The 21,980-nt window shown below is 36.6% G+C and overlaps 1 protein-coding gene across 4 annotated transcripts in view; it reads right to left on the bottom strand.

Moving 5' to 3' along the window:
- Nucleotides 1-21,980, bottom strand: part of ARAP2 (ArfGAP with RhoGAP domain, ankyrin repeat and PH domain 2) — a 185,681-nt gene that overhangs the window by 95,987 nt on the left and 67,714 nt on the right. For all 4 annotated transcript variants that reach the window (XM_081812499.1, XM_081812502.1, XM_081812500.1 and 1 more), the window contains 6 exons: nucleotides 19,648-19,763; nucleotides 16,811-17,010; nucleotides 13,593-13,678; nucleotides 12,464-12,646; nucleotides 8,252-8,426; nucleotides 7,672-7,803 (listed from right to left, as the gene is read on the bottom strand). In XM_081812499.1, coding sequence (XP_081668625.1) covers nucleotides 7,672-7,803; nucleotides 8,252-8,426; nucleotides 12,464-12,646; nucleotides 13,593-13,678; nucleotides 16,811-17,010; nucleotides 19,648-19,763 — 892 coding nt within the window. The remainder of the gene's footprint in view (nucleotides 1-7,671; nucleotides 7,804-8,251; nucleotides 8,427-12,463; nucleotides 12,647-13,592; nucleotides 13,679-16,810; nucleotides 17,011-19,647; nucleotides 19,764-21,980) is intronic.

Below are 21,980 nucleotides of genomic sequence, written 5' to 3'. Positions count from 1 at the left end.
ATCACTTCCTTTTAATTCCGACTTTAAAAAACTAAAACAATGAGCTTTGCGAATTGAGCAAAAATCCCCCCACTAATCATCCCATATATTTCCTAGTGAAAGACACTAACATGAAACTTAAATTCCGAAACATGTTATTTTCTACAAGTTTTAATGATGTAATTCAAGGTCTATAGTTTGCCAAATAACTCTCTGAATAAGTGAGGTAAAAACATTAAACTCAATTTTTTAAAAAAAGGAAAGCTAGGAAGCAGAAACTATTTGAAATTTTCAGTCTCTTGAGATAAAAAATAATTATTTTGAATTATCATCTTGCCATCCTATTTGTGGACTCTAGAAATTGTACAGACTCTCAAATTGTAAGTTATTGCCAAGAATTAAATTATACAAGCAGCCCATAATGTTGCATTTAAAATATACATTAGATCTACAGATATTAAGACTAATAAATAAGGTTTATACATACAGATGTAATGAATAAAATCTGTACATCAGATAATTACTTGATTTTGATCACTATAGCATGGTTATTTCAGGGAAAGTCCTTCTTTTTAAGAAATACACAATGGATTACTTAAGGGTAAAAAAAGGTAAAAGTCTGCAACTTACTTTTAAGTAATTCTAAAAATATATACACACATATACCTGTTTGTGTGTACATATGCACACATACACAGGAAGAAAGAGGATAAACTGAATGTAAGATATTAATATTTGGGAAGTCTGGGTAAAGGGTATACGAGAATTCTTCATACCATACTTACAACTTTTCCGTAAGTCTGAAATCATGATAACACAATTAAAAACAAAAAGTTAAAAGAAACTTTAGGTTGCCCTACTCTTTAAATTTCCCTTTATCACAGGGTGGTAAAGAAGAAAGAAAACAAGATGAGGTGTTTAGCCTCAAAAACCATCAAGAGGAGAAACACTTAAAAGGCCAAAATCCTAAGAGCTTAGGATCACTGTATTCCGAGTAACTGCCAAATGAAAAGCTGAATCAGAAATGGCAGAGGAAAACAGCACAAGGAATTTCCTGATGGGTACTGGGAAAGAATGCTCACAGAGACCCAATCAATGCCTACTGGAATGTGATATACTGAACATCCAGGACTCCCAAATCCTGAGTCACAGTGTGTACTCTGCACGGTTATATGAAAATCATGAAAGGCCATAATTTTTAAATGAATATTTACTGTAGACTTCTGAGATATAACACAAGGAAAAGTCAAAGTACCAACCAACTGGAGTTATGAAACAACTTCAAAACAACGTACTCAGATGAAGAGGATAATCCTCATAAAGAATAATGCAAAAAAATGCACATTTACTGAGTACACAGATAATGACTTGCATAGTTAGGAATCCCACCCCCTGTTCTCAAACATTTTGCAGTCCAATCCAAGAGGAGATGTGTCTGGAATAATAACCATGGTGGGGGCAGGGGTGCCTTTAGGGGTTGGAAGCACTCATGGAAGGAAGCGATCCTCAGACTAGAATGATGAACCATTTCACAGAAAAACACAGCTTTCAAAATAGTTATTTATAACTGAAAAGACATTAAAGTAGTGAAAAATACATTTTGAGCTATAACCACTCCATAATTCTGGGAAAAAACACTGTGAGAAAAGTCAAGGAAAGGGGAAACTGCCAAAAATCGATTTGGCCAGAGAACCAGATTACACATGAAGTTAGCAAATAGGAAAGAAGATCACAGACCCACAGCAGAGGCCAGGCCCCAGGAGTCTTATGTGACAGGTGTTCAGGAGTTTGTGCCTTTCTTGGCAGACAAGTGGGATTCGTTGGAAGGTCTTAAACAAAAAGTGCCAAATGCATGATGCATAAAATAAATGTAAATGCAGAATCTAATTGTGTAAATTCTAACGGGAAACAAATGACAGATCCTTTAAAAAGGTGAGTACAAACTCATTTTCGGTTAGAAATACGAGCTTGAGGGGATTTAGTCCTATAGCATTATCATCACTATAACCCTTGATTTGCCTTTTTTTTTTTGGTAAGTGGAAATGGGTCAGAAGTGGTCAGATAAGGCAGGCATAGATATCACCTTTGAGGATTTATAATAACAAAGCTGTGATAGGAAACCTTGGCGTTCCTATTCATTTGGGAAGCAAGGAAGAGCTTATGTCAGATTCCATTGGTCTGCTTAGCCCAATTCAGATATGCTCTCCCAACTCTGATTTTGAGAACACATACTCTGCTACAGAGGAAGTCTTACCGTTAACCAATTACCAGAAGATGTCCACCAGAAATAAAACTGGGGCCACAGAGGGCAACTCTCAGGACACAAGCTATTTGTTTGACAAGAGCTGGTGTGTATGGTGGTTGGAGTGGCTGGAGAGGTTGTTCATTCTTTCTATTCAATCTTGATATTTAGATCAGGGAAGAAAAACATTACTGGAATTTGTTCAAACACAAGAAAGGACTCCAGTGGCGAGCTACTGGAATACTATGCAATGACATGGATGCTACTGTTGGGAACACTGGCTATCAGCTACCACCTGGAGGATACGCCTAAACTCAGAGAATAACAGGAAATCAGAAACAGCTATGACTACAGATAGACCCCCTGCTGCTGCTTCTGCTTCTCATCCCCTCATCATCGTATTTACATGCCACGCACTCTTCTACACATCTTATAAACATCAACTCACTGAATCCTCAGAAAAACCCTACTGGGTCAGTTCTACCACACATCCCTCCCTTGTACCCCGTCCACAGGCACAGAATGGTTACCTGACTTCTCCAAGATCACACAAGTACTTAGAAACCAGGGCGGAGAGTAGAACCCAGGTGGCCAAGTCTGGGAACCGAGCCTCTTGACCACTTACCGATACTGCCTCTCTGCACCTGTTACACATTTGAAGCATGTATGTCCATTTTTAAAACATATTAGAGAGAGTAGAGGTCATGGCTTTTTTTTTTTTTTAAGATTTTATTTATTTATTTGACAGAGAGAGAGAGAGAGATCACAAGCAGGGGTGAGGGAGGGCAGAAGGAGAGAGAGAAGCTGGCTCCCCGCTGAACAGAGAGCCCAATGCGGGGCTCCATCCCAGGACCCTGGGATCATGACCTGAGCCGAAGGCAGACGCTTAACCAACTGAGCCACCCAGGCGCCCCGAGGTCATAGCTTCTAATACACATGTGCGCAGTAACTCCAAGACAGTGAAGGCAAACTATTATTTTTTGAAACCATGAAGTTGTTTCCTGATGAAGAATTTCCTAAACTGATGGTATTCAGCATTCACTGAAAACAGGAATACACACAAGGAATTCTTTTCATTTAAAATAAATGTGGTTTAGCCTCGAACATTTTAAGACTATACAAGCTAGGCACTGATAGAACAAAAGATCTTCAAAATTCCTCAATGCTAATTTATGAAATTAAATATAAACAGACGATATAGAGTTTCTAGCAAACCATATCAACCACTTTCTTTTTAAAAATCAAACACCGTGTCAACAAATCACGGTAAGACACCAAGGGGGAAAAAATATGGTTGAGGGTAGAAAACAGAAAACAAAACCAGGATGCTATTATTCAGCTCTATACTTAGGTTTAACACGAGCTATCAATCTTTCTTTTCATGAACACTAAATTGAGAAGAAAAAAAGAAAAAGAAAAAGAAAAATACAGATCAGTCTTCATAACCTGAGGCTAGAAGAACTTTGAATCCTGAAAACCTGAACTGACAATTTGAAGCCTCTTGTATCTCTCTGAAGGACTGCATGCATTTTATTCTTTCTTCTTCCTGTTTAATCATTTCGCTCTCTGGCTGTCCTGACAAGCGCTGACGGCCAGTCAGAGGCAAAGGCAACAGACACACTTTCATCTCTAAATCTTCCCAAATAATTCATTTGTTTCCATAATGCTGGTGCTCAACAGGAGTTACACCGCTACAGCATCTTGAGAAACAACAACAACAAACAGAACTTTGTTTCTTGGTAGTTCGACTTTTTCTTCACTTTTAAGCAGACACTTTCTGAACAAAATGTTCTGCATCAGCAAATATGTAATTTTTTAATTGGAGTCTAGCTGACATACAATGTTATATTGCTTTTAGCTGTACAACATACCTGTCAGGTATTCAACAGTGATTTGATAATTCTATACGCTGTGCAGTGCTCACCATGACGAGCATAGTCATCATCGGCCACTATTTGTCATTATACAAGATCATTACAATATTACTATCTTCCCTATGCTGTAGCTTTCATCCCCACGACTTAATTATTTCACAAGTGGAAGCCCGTACCTTTTAATCCCCTTCACCTATTTTGCCCATCCTCCCCAACCCCCTCCCCTTTAGCAACCACTGGTTTGTTCTATTTATGATTTTGTTTCCGGTTTTCTTTGTTTATTTGTCCATTTGTTTTGCTTTTTAGATTCCATTATAAGTGAATTCATACAGTATTTGACTTATTGTACTTAGCATAATACCCTCTAGGTCCATCCATAGTGTCCCAAATGGCAAGATACCATTCTTTTTTATAGCTGAGTAATACTCCATTGTAATATATATATACACCATGTCTTCTTTATCTATTCTTCTATGGATAGACATTTAGGTTGCTTCTATAACTCAGCTACTGTAAAAAATGCTGCATATACCTTTTTGAATTAGTGTGTTTGCTTTCTTTGGGTAAACACCCGGCAGTGCAATCATCAGATCATATGGTGTTCCTGTTTTTCATTTTCTGAGGAGCCTCCATACTGTGTTCCACAGTGGTTGCATCAGGGTACATTCCTACCAACAGCACATAAGGGTTCTCCACATCTTTGCCAACATCTGTTTCTTGCCTTTTAGGTCCTTGCCATACTGATAGGTATAAGATGGTTTTGATTTGCACTTCCCTAATGATTAGTGATGTTGAGCATCTTTTCACGTGTCTGTTGACCCACAACTATATCTTTTTAGGCGCAAGTCAAAAACAAAATATTAACAAGTCTCTTGCCCTTTTACACCAGTAATAACTTGATAAGAGAAATGGTCACTTATTCAACAAATATTTACACAAGACTACTGTTGTGCTGACACTATTTTAGGCACCAAAGATCTGATAATCTTGAATAAGCCAGCAAATGCTCATGTCTCATTGAGCTTTCACGAGAGAGAGAGAGAGAGAGAGAAACCAATAAAGGAGGGACCATTTTCATGCAATAAATGCTATGATGGAAATAAGAAGAACCCCATGAAAGGAAAGAGCTACCAGTAACAGCATACCACAGTAGCACTAAACTGATGCCTGAAAAATGAGAAAAAAGCCAAACCGGGGGAAGTGCCCTCCTGGCAAAATGAACAGCAATTGTACAAGTCCAGAAAAGCAGAAAAGAACATGACATGTTGCAGAAACGGAGAGGAAAACAGTGGGGCCAGGCCTGTGAGTACAGGGAGGAATATGTGAGATGAAGAGGGAAGGGACAGGAGGTTCTCTTCGGTCACACTAAGGAACAGGGATATATTCTGTCATGGGAAACTGATGAATATACTCAAAGAATGAAAATACAAGATCTGATTTACATTTTTAATGATCATTAAATCTGCTTTTGGAGAACAATTTGGAAGGAAGGTAGGTTAGTTATTGGGAGGCAAATTAAGGGGGGTGTTGCAGCCCAGGTAGGACGTGATGGTGGCTGGGCTAGGATTCTATCTATTAGTTAAGATGGAGAGGAGCCAACTGATTCAAGATCTATTTTGAGTTTGAAATGATAGAAGTTGCTGACAAACTGGATGGAAGAAATGAAGACCATCAAAGAATACATTACCAGGAGATTATTTTCCAATGAAATCATTTCTGTTGTGCTACACAGCCAAAGTGCAAAAGCTTAATTTCATATTACTTAAAACAGGATGTTCCAAAATGAAAAAACACCCCCAATTAAATTACAAAGAATGCACCAGTTTTTAATTTTGGAAATAAAATTTAACAAAAAAAATCCATAGCTAATTTATAAAAGATAAAAGGAAAGAATGATTTAGTTACAAGTTTAAAACATAATTTATTCCCCGAGTGATTAAGAAAAGCAATCTTCAAGGAAATATTAAAACAAACTGTTAAGTCTATAAATATTATAAGCACAATGTTTTTTATTTTTGCCAAAAAATAAATGAAAGTTTATTTTTAGCCGCAAAGTGCTTATGATACACTTTAGTTTTAGAAAGAAAATCTCATATTTCAAATTCCCTATCTCATCTTTTTATAAGTGATTTGAAGGGTGGGTCTAAGATCTCCTACTATTCAGAAGAAATATTTTAGAAAACTTGTAAACTTATTTACAAGTGCATTAACTGCCTAGAATTATTTTAATAATTACTATAGCCAATTCACAGATTATTCAGGTACTCCCTCCCCATTTCTGACCAGCTTCTGACTACCTAAGGGTTAAATACTGAAGAGCAATAGAAGATTTCGAGAAGATCTCTATAAAATTTGTCATTTTTATTAGTTTGAGTGCAGGAAGATATTTAATAACCAATTGCTGAAAGAACCAAAAACATCCAAATTCAAAATGCCACCCAGCATAACACTTTGACCAAGGCCAAAGTGTTACGTAACAATAACAATTATAACACAAATCAGATGTAAAATTCTGTTTCATGCTGAGCTCCTCCATTTTTCATTATGAGGATTACAATTAATGTACATAAAGTACCTAAAGCAATGCTTTACACATAGTACCTGTTCACTAAAGGATAGCTACTATTTTCTGGAAAATCTAATAAAGTAGGGCTAATCCCAATATAATTCTACTTAGGGATATCATTTCTTTGGATATAAAGCATTTATACTGAAATAATCACTTTAAATGCACAAAGATCAGGATTAACACTCTAAAGTGAGTTTTTTTCATCCTATTGTTCCTTTGATAGAGTAGTACAGCTGGATTATACCACCTAGGGAATTAATACTAGGCTCCCGAGCCTCTAAATGCCCACCACCAATTGGCCTGTACAGCTTAATCTCTCTTAAAATTCTCTTTGTTCCATTAAGACAGATCTCATTATATTTTTCAGCCTATATTTCCCAAATTAGTTCATATGTATTGAACATGAGACCTGTGTCTTATTCATTTTTGTAATTCCTAATGCTTATTAGCACACGCTTGACACAAGGAGCTGGATGCAGAGATGGAGAAACACCTACCGTGACTGCTCAGATAATTCCCCAAACCTAGGAGAGGTTGTTGAATTAATTCCCATCATTTTTTTGAAACCATGCTTAAGCTGTATTCCACTCACACGCACGTACGCTTATAATCAGAACAAACCGAAAACTTGTCAGTTCTGCCTATGTGTTGACATTTATCTCTATTATCTCCCCAGTTAGGGTGTTTGTCCCTAATGGAAAGGGCTGAGTTTCACATTTCTTTGGAATAACCCTTAAATCCTGAAACAGAGTTGGTTGGCGGTAAAGAGACACCAGTGAATTCTGTTGAGAATTCACCAGCATTCCAACCCAGTGGTAAATCCCTGCTGCAGTGCATGAAATCGTGTCTGTGCCTTGAAGCATTTATAAATCCTCAAAAAATATTTCTCTATTGCGAGATCAAATCTAACATCTTAAGGGAAAAAAAATAAAAATTTAAACATAATTGTTTGATAATGAAATAAAGTTTTGTCAGATAACAAAGTCGAAAAGAAGCTGAAAAGATACCTTCAAGCAGTTTTTTCTCTGAAGAAAGTTTAGAAGCAGCAGGAGCCTGATACAAAAAGTCACAGAGGAACGTGGACTGGGAGGACTCTTGACTTAATCCACCTTCAGAGTGAATGTCATGTTGAGGGAAATCTGGAAAAAAATACAGAAATAATACATTTGAAATCTAAAATGTAAATACTTTCCCTTTGCTTATGAATATGTAGGTGAGTTTTTAGCTAGAAGTTACTTCAAATTCACCACAGAATAAATACACAGGTATTTATCTCACGTCGCACAGAATTTGCAAATAAGCACTTGTTATGTTTATTATTCACATATGAAAATCAGAATTAATTTTGGTGAAAATGATTAGGTGAGATTAACTGTTTTAATCTTTGTAAGATTAAAGAAATATAAAAGATTTCCTAAACAATTTCCTTGAAACAAAACATGGTTTTAAGCATCTTCTGTCTTTTCAATAATCACCCTTGTCTTCCTTCTGATGGTTTTTCTTATTTGAGAAATATGCAGATTTGTACTTCATTCCTTTTGGAGATATATCAGAAGAGACCAGGCTAATGTAGGGACAGGGACTGACCGGAGAATTTGTTATGGTAGAGAAATTCCATCTGCAGACTTTGTCCAGCCTTCTTGGCCAGCAGGTAGGGGGTGCTATGCACAGGGTCTCCAGTTGCACACATAACATCCGCTCCGCTGAACAGCAAAGCCATCGTTTCTAGAACATCTGGTTTCACAACAGCAGCGCACAGAGCCTGGTCGTTAAAAGAAAACACACCTTTTAAGGGAAGGAAATACAATTCTAGCTATTAAAATGCGTGAAAGTCTGCCAAACCATTTGTAAGATGAAGTGTGTATTTCTTTTTTAACCTAGAAAGCTAATAATAAGTATGTCCTGAATTAAGCACCAGGCTCAAAAGGTCTGCTTTGTATGAATTTAAATTACAACCTAAGCCCTCCAAGTTTTAATTCCTTGTTCTGTTGCTGTGATGTTCCAACCTTCCAATCCATCACAGTTGCTTAGGAAGACATTTTTTATGCTTATGTACTATGATAATGGCTGGATGCTCAGAAAATGCAAAACATGTAAAACGTAATAATGAAGTATCTGTTAAATGTTTTGTCATATAAATGTTGTATGTATGTATTTTTCAGCCTAATCGGATCTATATAATTTTTTAAAGTATTGTTGTGCTTTGGGAATTTGAAAGATGAGTGCAAAACAAATCCAGTATCTTTCCTTTTGTGTGGGGTATGGGTGGGGAGGAGGAATGGCAAGCAGGGGGTAATAGAACAACACTGACTTATGTTATACATCATCGTACAAACACTAGCAACTGCCAGAACCTAATTGTGTTGTTGTTGCTTTTGTTGTGACCTCGAAGAAATAAGCTGCCTTCACCTCTCTCCTCATCCTCTCTTTCTGCTTCCTCACTTTACTGGCTTCCCATGTGCTTCCAAACCCTGTGATTTTGGCACCCTGATTCTATCTGATTTTTTAGCCCCGGACTGACCCTTTCACCTCCTCCTTGACATGCTGCACCCAGATAGATCACTGGTTAATTTACCCTCTACAATGCAACTTCAGAATAACTGCTCATTAAATATCCCAATAGGCAGCTCAGAGTGGACAGCCAAGAAGTCCCACGATGCATTCACAGTTCCAGTCCTGCACGGTTAACTGTTAAAAAATGTACTTACCTTTCCTACCATGGTCTAGCTGACCTACAGAATTTCCTTTGCATCGGAATCAAACAGCGCAACCTATACCTGACTTTGTACCAATTTGCTAGGTGATCGTAGGCAATCCCTTCACTTGCCTGAGTCTTAGTTTACCTCATCTGCAACATCAGGGTGTTGAAAAAGATACCAGCTAACATCCCGTCCACTGCAATAGCCTTTGACTGCCCTCCCACATTTAATCACACGTATTTCCTCTTATTCTTCCATCTCCCCACTACTGTTTTCTTTCACAGCACAATGTATTTGTTATGGTACATTTACTGGACTTCAGCCATTCACGGTTAGTCTCCCTTACTTGACTACAACTCTCATGAATAAAAGAAGCACATTTATGTTTTACTACAATTGTATCCCCAGAACCTAAAAAAGAACTCAGAACTTGTAAGTGTGCAATCAATATCCATCCACTATGAACACGGAATGGAAAAAAGGTAGTCTCTTCAACAAATAGTGTTGGGAAACTGGATATTCACATACAAAAAAATGAAACTGGAGCCTTATCTTACACCATTCACAAAAATGTACTCAAAAGAGATTAAAGACTTAAACATAAGACCTGATACCTTAAAATTCCTAGAAGAAAACACAAGAAAAAGCTCCTTGAAATTGGTCTTGACAGTGACTTCTTGGAGACGACACCAGAAGCACAAGCAACAAAAGAAAAAAAAAATCAATAAGCGGGACTCTGTCAAACTAAAAAGCTGCTTCACATCTGAAGAAAAATCAACAAAATGAAAAGGCAAACCTATAGAACAGGAGTAAATATTTGCAAACCATACATTAGATAAGGAGTTAATATCTAAAATATATAAAGAACTCACAAGCTCAAAAACATTCCGATTAAAAAACGGGCAGAGAAACTGAATAGACATTTTTCCAAGAAGACATCCAAGTGGTCAACAGTTACATGAAAAGATATTCAACATTATTAATCATCAGGGAAACCACAAGATTATCTCACACCTATTAGAATGGTATCAGATCTACAACCTCATGTCTATTAGAACATTATTCACAATAGCCAATATATGGAAACAACCTAAGTATCCATCAAGAGATGAATGAATAAAGATGATATGCTACACACACACACACACACACACACACACACACACACACACACGAATACTATTCAGCCATGAGGCATAAGGAAATCCTGCCATTTGGGACATGGATGGAACCTGAAGGCATAATGTTCAATGAGATTAGCCAGAGAAAGATAAATACTATATATCACTTATATGTAGAACCTAAAAAAGCCAAACTCATAGGAACACAGATTAGAATGTGGTTACCACGGGGTGTCTGGGGGGTGGGGAGATGTTTAAGGGTACAAACTTACAACTAGAAGATAAGTAAGTTCTGAAGATCTAATGAACAGCACAGTAGCTATAATCAATAATACTGTATTATTTACCTCAAAACTGCTCAGAGACTAGACTTTAAATGTCCTTATTATAAAAAAGAAATGATAATTATGTGATAGAATACAATAATTATGTGATATAGCTACAGTGGCAATCATACCACAATATATAAATGTACCAAATCAACAGGTTGAATAAACTTATACAATGTTGTAGGTAAATTATATCTCAATTAAAAATGTGTCTATTCAATTAAATATATTTTTTGTAAAAATTATTTGCTGACATTAAGAGTACCATTTTTAAGAAGCCCACTGTAGAAATAAATCCCAATGGGTAGACTTCTCTATAATATTCTTAGAATAATTCAATTGCTAGTAATTAATGTAAAACTTATCTAATGGAAACTGTGTGGTGTGGCAGACAGCACTTTATTTGGGGACATTAGTATACCTGCTAATAAGATACCCATCACTATCAAAAAGAAAGAGACCATTAGAGGAATCTATGCCCTGGTTCTATAATTTCACCAATTATTTCCCAAAATCCACAACTTACTATTTATATATGTATTTATTATAGAGCTCTGGTGCACAGAATTAATCAAAATCCTTGGTTTATGTACCCTGTTGTTATTATTTCATGTATGTCTGGTATAACTGGTCAATTTTAATAATGTATTTAACACCAATGAAACCACCACCCAAAACAAAGTGTCTTAGTAATAACCTATATAAATAGTTCCCAAACACCATCCCCATACCATCACCCCCACTCTCCTCTACCTTACCTGCCCATTCTGAATCCTTCGTATTTTATGTGCCATTGCTTTAAAATCAATTGGTGGCCTCACTTTACTATCACCAAAGATGTACAAAGACTAAAAACTTAGTTTAGGGGAAATAATCCAATAGAAATGTAAATCAATTGTATGATCTTGTAATTTCTACAGAAGGATGAAAAAGGCCTTTATTTATTTTCCAAAATGTTCTGCATAATGCTACTTACTTGAGGATTTTTATCCATAAGTACTGCCCCTAAAAGCATACTAAAAAACTGGGAACCATGAAAGAACATAGTCTCTAAGCACAAAAACAACAGGCATGTATTAAATATCTCTACATGAACGAGCCTCCTAACACATAAGAAATTGAAGCAGCAATTTCAAAAAAGAAATCAGGCAGGATGCTTACCATATCCTTTGCCAAAAGGGTAAAGAACAAGTGGGCAGCAAAAAACAGGGACCAGAAGGTCTGGAATCACTCAGCCAAAGGTAAACATCACTTGGGGTCAACAACACTAAGCAAAGCATCGCTTGTAACAATACATTGAATAAATGATGTTTATTTTGGTGACAGGATGTCAGCAATGTACAAGCTGAAGTTACACTTAGTGTCCTGTCCCTAAAATAGGAAAGTTGCCACAGTTCTCAGAATATTGGAGGAGGCCTAAGTTAGCTGGAAACTCATGTTATGGACAAAGAATTTATTCACTATTGATAATGAATTCTTAAGTAAAACAGTGGTAAAATCAATACTACAATCTTGCAAATGGAAATAAAGTAACATTAAACAATACTTTTATCAAATAGTAAAGGACTTCTTAAAATTCTTTTCAAAATCCCTGACCCATATTTCAAAAGACATCAAGATCCATGTCTACTGTTATATATTTTTTGATACCTTGTTTAATTCTTCTTTGGTGAGAGATGCCAGTAGGGTCTTTCTGAATCTTCCTTCTTTGTACTTCTGAGTGATAAAGGTTTTTCTCTTTTCTACAGGTGAATCCATGTGTAATTCTTCATCTTTTTGAAGATTACCAGCCCAAAAGTCATTTGCTCTTTTGTTTCCAATGACAATAAAGAGCTAAATTGTCAGAAAGTTATAAAACAGTATGAGTTCATAAAATGTATTTGAATTTACAAAAACCTGACTCACATATTAAAATATAACTTAGGGGGCGCCTGGGTGGCTCAGTCAGTTGAGCATCCGACTCTTGATTTTGGCTCAGGTCATGATCTCAGGGTCATGAGATCGAGCACTGCACAGGGCTCCACACTGAGCATAGAGCCTATTTAAGATTCTCTGTCTCTATCTGCCCCTTCCCTGCCCCCATGTGCATACTCCCCCCCCCAAAAAAAAAACTTAGTATAAAATACGCATAAACATGAAAAACCCATATCTTTCAGGAAGATGGTGTGTGAAAGCAGATATTATTTCTATTTTAAATACAGCCTCATTGCTTTTAGTAATGGTACAAGATAAGCTAGAAAAGAAACTGCAAGCAACCCAAATTGCAGCAAAAGCATTATTATTTTTTGAAGGTCACATAGAGACAGATTCATTTAAAATGGCCTAGGAGGTGGGGTAATGTGGTTGAGAGGGTTACTGAAATCCAAGAAGAAAACGGAAACAGGAGACAGAAAGTCAGACATGAGCGCAGTTATGACAGAGCATGGTCAAGAAAAAGAAGAGAAAATTTTGCCAAATGTTTTCATTCACTTTTCTAATATTTTATCCATGCTGGGTTAAAAAGAAAGAAATTCTGGCTTTAAAAAAAAGAATGCTGTCAAGCCTTTAAAAGTAGCTATTACTACTAAATTCCTTGTATTTTATATTTTTAAAATAACTATCGCATTTAAGAAGCATTCCTAAAGTTGAAGTAGGAAGCTACTACTACCGAACAGGTTATAAGCCATTTTTACAGTGTGGTGAGAACTTTATCAAAGAGCTCCTAAAGTAATTCATGCCACTCCACTGCTAACTACCACCTGATCCCTGCTAACCACATCCACAGTTAGGCTGGACTTACCTCAATGAGTTCATTGCTCCAGATGCTGGCATCCATTTTTAGACTTCTAACCTTGGAATCTTTTGGTCCTAAAGATCTATGTTGTCCTGAAGTCAAGATACAATTGCATTTCTATTTCAATTTGTATGTAAATGTATTTTAAATCTTTTATTTTTAATCTTTAAATCTTTAATCTTTAAATCTTTTTAAAAAATGTGTGTATGCATTCATGTATGTGTGTGTGTATATACCTTTTCAACTTAAAACACATCAATATCTAATTTCCTAATGCCAATAGCATTAAAAGTAGTGGTGATAATTATACAGAAATCCCAACCACAATGAAGATAACAGTAATCATCTTCATCACTACCCTGTAGTGGTATAAAACTATAGTTTTAAAACTAAGTATATATGTATACCAATATGTATGTGTGTATATTCATCACTTGGTAATTAACGAGCAATTAGAGGTTACTGAAAAACTTTATAATAGGTTTGTTTAAATTCCATGTATGTAAACATAGATATCCTTTTACTCCTAAAAAAAAAAAAAAACTAGCAACAGCTCTAATAAAAACATGTATCTAAAAATATGAAGTGGATTCTTTATTCTACTTATATGCCTGAAAGAGAATAAGAGCCCAGCATTCTATTACAATCGATTCAATTATGCTGTGTAATCATCATTCAGTCATTACTGGACACCCAGGAATGTGTCTCAGGCTTTCTAGGCTGAGGAGAGAATAAGGTATTCAAGACACTGTCTCTATCTTAATGACTTTTTGCCTATGAGCATGAAAGTTCATTCCTCTCTCTACATTAGGTAGGAGGTTCCTTTCCTCCTTTCTTTAAAATGGTAACTACTCAGAGCACTAAGTCTTAAAATCCCAATGGCAGAAATATGCATAGGTTTGCATTTATAAAGACCAACTAGGCAATACTGAAAGAGGTTGGACTCAGAAAACAGGTAGAAGAACTGGAAAGAACCCCTGGAGTCTTGGAGGCAAAAAAAAAAAAAAGATAGAATCTGAGTTGAGACAAGCAGGAGGAGCAACAAAAGGGAGGGCAGATTCAGAAATCCTGAGGCGATAAAAACTACTGAGACTTGGTTGGCTTTAAGAGAGGGGAAGGGTCAAGAGGGTCTCTCAGGTTTTAGGCTTGAATGTAGGGTAGACAGTATTGCTTCTGACCAAGATTTAGAATAAATGAGAATGTTCAGTTTTATGTAATAAGCTGGGCAGCAATGAGAGCTCCATTTTTCACATGCTATTTTTGAGGTATCTTGGGCACATCCAAGAAAAGAGTCCAGTAGGTAGACCCACAAGTACAATGTCCAACATGGTGAGAACTGTCCACTCATAAGTGAGTGCTGAACTTAAAATGATAAATAACATCAACCAGGAACACTGGAGTGAAAAAGAACTGAGGATGTAACCCAAAGGAACACATGTATTTCAGGACCAGGCAAAGGAAAAGTAACCTGAAAAAGAATGACCAGAGTATTAAGAACACACAAAGAGAAAATGGTATTTTGGAAGGTAAGGGAGGATGGGAAGTCACAGAGAGACACACTGGTCAAATACTCAAGTGCCAAATACTGTGGAGAAGACAATAAAGATAGGAACAGACCACACAGAAACAGAGAGGTAAAATACACAGGGAAACATGGTGAAAATATTTTTACTGGACTACAGAGAAGAGAAAACTGATCATAGGATGAAGAAAAACAAGGAAGTTAAAGAAATGAAGGAAATCTGTGCAGAATTCTATTTTTTTTTTTTTTAAAGATTTTGTTTATTTCACAGAGAGATACAGTGAGAGAGGGAACGCAAGCAAGGGGAGTGGGAGAGGGAGAAGCAGGCTTCCCGTGGAGCAGGGAGCCCGATGTGGGGCTCGATCCCAGGACCCCAGGATTAGGACGTGAGCCGAAGGCAGATGCTTAACGACTGAGCCACCCAGGCACCCCCAGAATTCTACTCTTGAAAGTACCCTGTCTGTGAAGGGAAAAGAGACAGAGAATGATACCTACAGGGAAATGGGAAGTTTTCAGGAAGCTAGTGTCAACATACAGACATGCATTAGTATATATGCTGAAACAAAAGAAACCACGGTTGAATAATTACAGAGAAGGAATAAGCGATGAGGTGAGGATCCTAAGAAGAGAAGAAAGAAGCAGAAGACATGAGTAGAAACAACAGCCTCGGACAACACAAAGGCTCTCCTCCAATGAGACTGGAGAGGAAAAAAGGTTGGGAAGAAATACAAAGTAGAGGGGGATTAGCTGATGCTTCTTCTTGTTGCCATTGATGTTAATTAGCTCCTGAGAAAATCTAGCGTGTTAAGAACTGTGGAAGCATAGAACTCTTGAAAAGTATTGAGGACTGAAGAAACCGTCCTAGCCTTTGCTCTAACTGAGGTAGTGCTCCTCCTCCGCATTCTCTCAATGAAACCTGTGCTCAACTCCGGTCTTGCCATTATCATATTCGACTGCAATGAACTGTAATTCTACTGCAATATCAATCTCTTATACATTTTTTTTAATTCCCAGGACCAGCATAGTACCTGGTAAAGCTAGGATGCTGATGTAAAGTTTAGGATGTGACTAAGTTTCTTCAAGACCTCTATGACCACACACCTAAGCTGGGGTCCATTCCCTCCACTCACTGGAACAACTATGAACCCCCAAATACACTGAGCTGTCAGATGGTCTGTAAGCTGTAAAGTCACAATAAGATAACCAGTCATAGTACTGGTTACTGTCAGAAACCTCAATACTCTTTGGAAATGCTTCTAGATAAACACTCTCATTAGAAGAGATATGGGATCTGCTGTGCCAAGTTTAGAGCTCAGAATGACCTTGATATGAAATACACATCTTACAAAATATGACTGGGGAAAAGTGGGCAAATCATGCAAAGATGCAAGCATGTTCAGGGTGCATTCTGAAACACGCTCACCTTAAAATCTAAAAATTTCAACACTGTCTTTTTAACATCCACACATGGACCAGGAGGCGCTCAAAATGATTACATGCTTAAAAATCAATTTTTACGTCTAAGTCATGCATAAAAGAAGTTTAGAACTATAAGATATTTCTAAATTTAATTGAAATGTAAAAGCCTCCTCCATTTTTATTTTTCACAACTGTTGGCTGGGACACATTACGTATGACAATAAAGAGCATTCAGTGCCAATCTGCTACCAAACAGTGCTGAGCATAACTTATAACTAATTACCTGCACACTTCTTACAGATGACAACACAGAGATTGATGGATGCCCAGTCAGGGTCCGGGGCTTTACAATCGGCACAGCTTCTGTTGGACTCGTTGAACCAAATCTTCTCAGCTACCTCATAATCAGAGAGAGTTTCTGCTATCGATTGCTGCACAGCTTCAATCCATTCTTGTTTCTCTTTTTCAGACTCGGCTGTAAAGCTGAGACAATTAATGTTTCTGCATTATCGATCTCTCTTGTAAAGGCCAATTAAGCGGTATGTTCAGTTTGCATATTCATTTCACTCACAAGTTAAACAGCAGCTGAAAAATACGCCTTCCAGGCAGCTGAATAGTCTTTTCTGTTAAAAATCATCTAATTTAAAAATCCATTTTTTTCCTTTAACATCCCACATTGTTTATGAATTTGTTTACATATCTTGAACCAAAATTCATATGTACATTTTTCTGACCAGTATATAAAAATCGCCTTGTTAGGTCAACAGCTTAAATGAGAGGCCATGTTTCCTAAGCAGTGGTTATATAATAATCAATGAGATACTGGCTGAGTTTCAGACTTTTGGGACTATTGGATTATTTTGCCAAGGAAGTATGCCATGATAGTCTGAAACTAAATTATCAAAAACACCCACCAGAAATTTTGATTTTTTTCAGTCTTAAAAATAGATTTTCTTTTCTAATGAGAAGAATGTCCAGATGGCTTTAAGAAACTGAGAAATCAAAAAAGTTTCAAGTGATTACTATTCTAATGGAATTCTAACTCATTTTTAGCCATGTTCTGATTTATCCTAATTCTTAGTGTTTACTGGATACCTGAGTAAAGGAATAAAACATTAACCATGGGTTCACTCCAAGAAATGTTTAGTCAATATCTGCAATGTGTCAGGAAATGTGCTACAGTGCTCCAAACTCGGCCAATGACCCACAAAATGTTTCACAGTAATGTTTTCTGTTCTGAAGATGAAAATGTTTTTGAAATATAATGAAAATAACAGATGACTAACATATTCCAAATAACCCATAAGGAAACTGAGAGGCCTACAATGGATATTTTCTGAAGCACTTTGCTATCATCAGCATAATATTCATAAACTTCTTTGTGGTTTCCACTTTTATGAGATTGGTCACAGCCAATATGGCACAACGGTCTTTGCACCTGCGTTACTGGTACACAGATTCTAAAACTCTTGGAGTGACAAGTGCCTTTTGTATCCTTGTGAGATAATTTGTGGCTGGAGGACTTAATAGCTTTAGGATGGGAGGGGGCCACCACAAAGAACAAGATGTGATTAGAGGGTTGGAACTTCCAGCCCCACCCCCCTGACCTCTAGGGATGGGAGAGGTGCTAGCAATTGAGTTAATCAACAAAGACAAAGGGTTTAATCAATCATGCCTACAGAATGAAACACCCCCCCCCATAATAACCCCTGAACGACAGGGTTCAGAAAGCTTCCAGGTTGATGAATGCACTGAAGTGCTGAAAGAGTGATGTACCCAGAGAAGGCATGGAAGCTCTGTACCTTGTTTGTGTGGCTCTCCCATGTGGATGTTCCTGAGATGCATTCTTTATAATAAACTGGCAATAATTAATTAAACTGTTCTCCTGAGTTCTGCGAGCCATTCTCACGAATTAGTGAACCTGGGGAGTTGGGGTCTTGGGAATCCCAATTTGCAGCCAAGTTAGAACAAAGCGTGGGTAAGCTGAGGACCCAGTACTTGTGACTGGAGTCTGAATTGAAGGCAGCTTTGTGGGATTGAGCCCTTAAACTTGTGGGGTCTAATGCTCAAGCCAAGTAGCTGCTGTCGGAATAGGACTGAATCCCAACACCCGCTTGGGATCTGGAGACATGGAGAATTGGTTGGTGTGAGGAAAAAGCCCACCACATATTTTGTGTCAGAAATACTATGAGTAAAAACAGCTCAGCCAATGTCTACATTTTCAGTTGAGGCTTGAATCTGCCTATGTGAAAATAAAGTTTGTTAATCTTCAGGTGATTATTTTTTCCTCAAAATTTGAGCCAGCAGACACATCTGACAGATGAAATGAATACCAGACTTGGGAGTATTTTTAAAATTGCTAAGTAATTGTTAGTCCTTCAAAGGCCTCTGGACAATTGCCTCTGACCTGCATACTACCCTGTGATATGCTGATTATTTGTAACAAATGAATTAATGTGGGTGAACTCACAGATACTGACTTAATGCCTCTTCTGTGTACCAAAGCTATGGAGTTATTATAGATTATTAAAACATATTAGGAACTTGAAGTTTTCTTTCTCATTGTCATATGAAGTAATTACTAGATTACCGTAACACAAAACATATTATAAACTGTTAAAATATTTGATGAATAAGTGCCATGAGATCCATCACCATTATTTCAATCAGGAGTTCCTTTTAGGAAATCATTATGGAGCAACTGTAATCAGGAATTGATTTTAAAGGAAGACTACATCTGAGTAGGCTAAAAGAAGGTAAATAAAAATACAGTTTAAAGACAATGTAGTATTCTTCATTCCTTCAAAATGTGAAGGAGTTTTTCATATACTTGTTGATAAAAAATTAATATATTTATCAAGCATATTAAGAAAAAAAGGTATTAAGAAAAGAAACATCCCAAATCTCATGAAATTAGTAACTTTGCAGGTTGTGTGATAATTCAAGTCACTTTTATGAGGTGTTTTTACATACCGGTTAATAAATTAGATAATATAGAAAACAATGAACATGATTTTATTATGTGATCTATAAGAAATAAAACCACCACTAGCAATGTAAAAGTAGATCGCCCAAGCTTTCTTGGAATAACACAAACACAAAAGTTTAAATATAGCTTACCTAAAACTCCTGTAGGGAGTGATTATTTCAAAAGACTGTTTTACAGTTCGGTCCACTTGCTTTACATTTGCTACATTCATAGGAATTATGGTAATACCAAGTCCACTCTTAAAATCCTAGTTGGGAGAAAAAAATATGTAACAACGTTATAAAGAAACAAAAATATGGATTTTGCAAGTACAATTATATTCTTTAAAATCCATTATATCCTACTAAATTTTACTACACATATACACGTAGAATTAAATAAGTCATTAAAAATGGATTGACAGTGGTTTTCTTATTTTAGGTAGGCACTCTCGATCCAGTCCCATTGCAAGCTGGACAGCTGGGCTACTGATCAAGTACAGACTTCTTTCACATGAAATGTTAAGTTGACTAGGACACAGACTGTGAACTGTACACGCTTGCTTTTCTAAGTTAGGCACTTTTTCATCCTTATCTATTCAGCAAAGGAAACGAAGAGTTAACTAGCCTTAGCACGGGCCTAGCAATTTCTAAGTAGGGGAGTCAAATGACACTGTGAGGTTGCTATAACTACTACTTATAAGAAAGTAGAGGAAACTGAGGCCCAAAGAAATGAAAGTCACTTAGCACGGCTAGTTGTATGTGGCAGAAAGTGACTGAAACCCAAGATGATTATTCTTTGTTTTACTCTGTGATGTGACCTCTGCTCTGTCACATTATTTTTCTCATTTACTCTCAAACAAAAGCATTACTTATTTTATAATTTTATTTCATTCCCAATATTTTATTACTTTCCTATTCCTTCAATTAAATTCTTAAGCTCCTTTAATGCAATTTTGGTATGAAAAGTGCCATTTGTTCAATACCTATAGCCCCTCTGTTCAGTTTGTCCCACCAAAATTAGAAACTGTTCAAAAGGCTACAAGGTCTACCTTCTAAAAGCATTAAAGTTTGAAATATTGTTATCTAATCATAAGGGTTTGGGAATTTGATTTATCAAATAATCTCAACACCTTAAAAATATAATTATTCTCTACTTCAAAAGATTAATTTATCCATGTAAACAGGTTCAGATTAAATGTGCTCTGAATTCCGAAATTCAAATTGACTATAAAAAGTAGCCATACTAAAGACAGGCTACAAAAAATATTGGTCCATTTTCAATAAGAATACTTCTGGCAGAGACTGTGAAAGTTCACAGGCCTTCTCTCAACAGGCTAAAAGTAGAAGTACTATTTTCCCATCTCCCTTGCAAGCTAGAAGGGGTCATATGTCTTAGTTTTGGTCAATAAAATATAAAAAATTCCTGGGGTAGGATTTTGGGGGAGGGAACAAATCTTGGAAGAAGAAAGACTTTAACCCCTTGCCATTCCACCTTCTTAGGAAATAACATCGGAGCACAGAAGATGTTAGAATCCTCGAAATGAAAAGCCTGAGAACAAATTCTTGTACCTAAGGATGCCAGAGTGAGAAAAAAAGATAGGAAGAACCTTGTTCCCTGGTGGCATCAGCTCTCTGCTGCCTACACCAAGAGATCTGTTAAAACAAATCCCTATTTAAGCAATCCTTTGGGTTTTTGTCATTTGCTACTAAAGCATTCCTAATAAATTAAGTGAAATAAAATAGTAACAAATTTCCCCCACTTGTAAAAGTATCCAGAGTTTTCATTCATAAATTGCAGAAAAGCCTCTCTTCATATTTTTAACATAAGATGTTAAGTTAGAATAAGGAAATGATGCATTTATAAAACGTATCATCGATTTTTTTTTCCTATGAAAGTACAAATAGCTTGTTATGTTAGGAGAAACAAGAGAGAAACTGAGAGTCAATAATATAAAAGAGAAGATGCACTGACATGCTAAGTGTTGCAAAATAATTAGAAAAACGTAATATACTTCCACTTCGTATGGCAAACTCATCTATAAAACAATACTTAATGTGATCTATATGGACAAGGAGAATCAAATAGGTTCAGTGTTATACTTACTTACTACAATTAAAAAATTCTCAATTGTCCATATCAGTGTTCTTGCTGGATAACAATTGTTGGAGAAACTTCCAAAGCAAGTGACCAGAAACTCAAGCTCTCTTTTATAAATGAAGAAATAAAGCAGGGGGTTCTTTTGTATTGTTTTTGTGGGGTTTTTTGTTTGGTTTTTTTTTTTTTTTTTTTTTAGTTGAAGTATAGTTCACAAAGTAACATTAGTTTTGAGTGTGCATAGTGATTCCACAATCCTATAAATTGTGCTATGCTCACAAGTGTAGCTACCATATGTCAGGCAAGGTAGGATATTTCAAAAACAGCTATCTGATGGCCCGACCTGATACAGTAGTAACTCTAGAACAGACTGCATGTCCTTCCAACA

The sequence above is a fragment of the Leptonychotes weddellii genome, chromosome 2 (assembly GCF_054177405.1).
Source record: "Leptonychotes weddellii isolate Sample4059 chromosome 2, ASM5417740v2, whole genome shotgun sequence".
Classification (NCBI taxonomy): domain Eukaryota; kingdom Metazoa; phylum Chordata; class Mammalia; order Carnivora; family Phocidae; genus Leptonychotes; species Leptonychotes weddellii.
The sequence above is the reverse complement of the archived record's forward strand: the minus strand, read 5'-3'. Positions and strand labels throughout refer to the sequence as shown.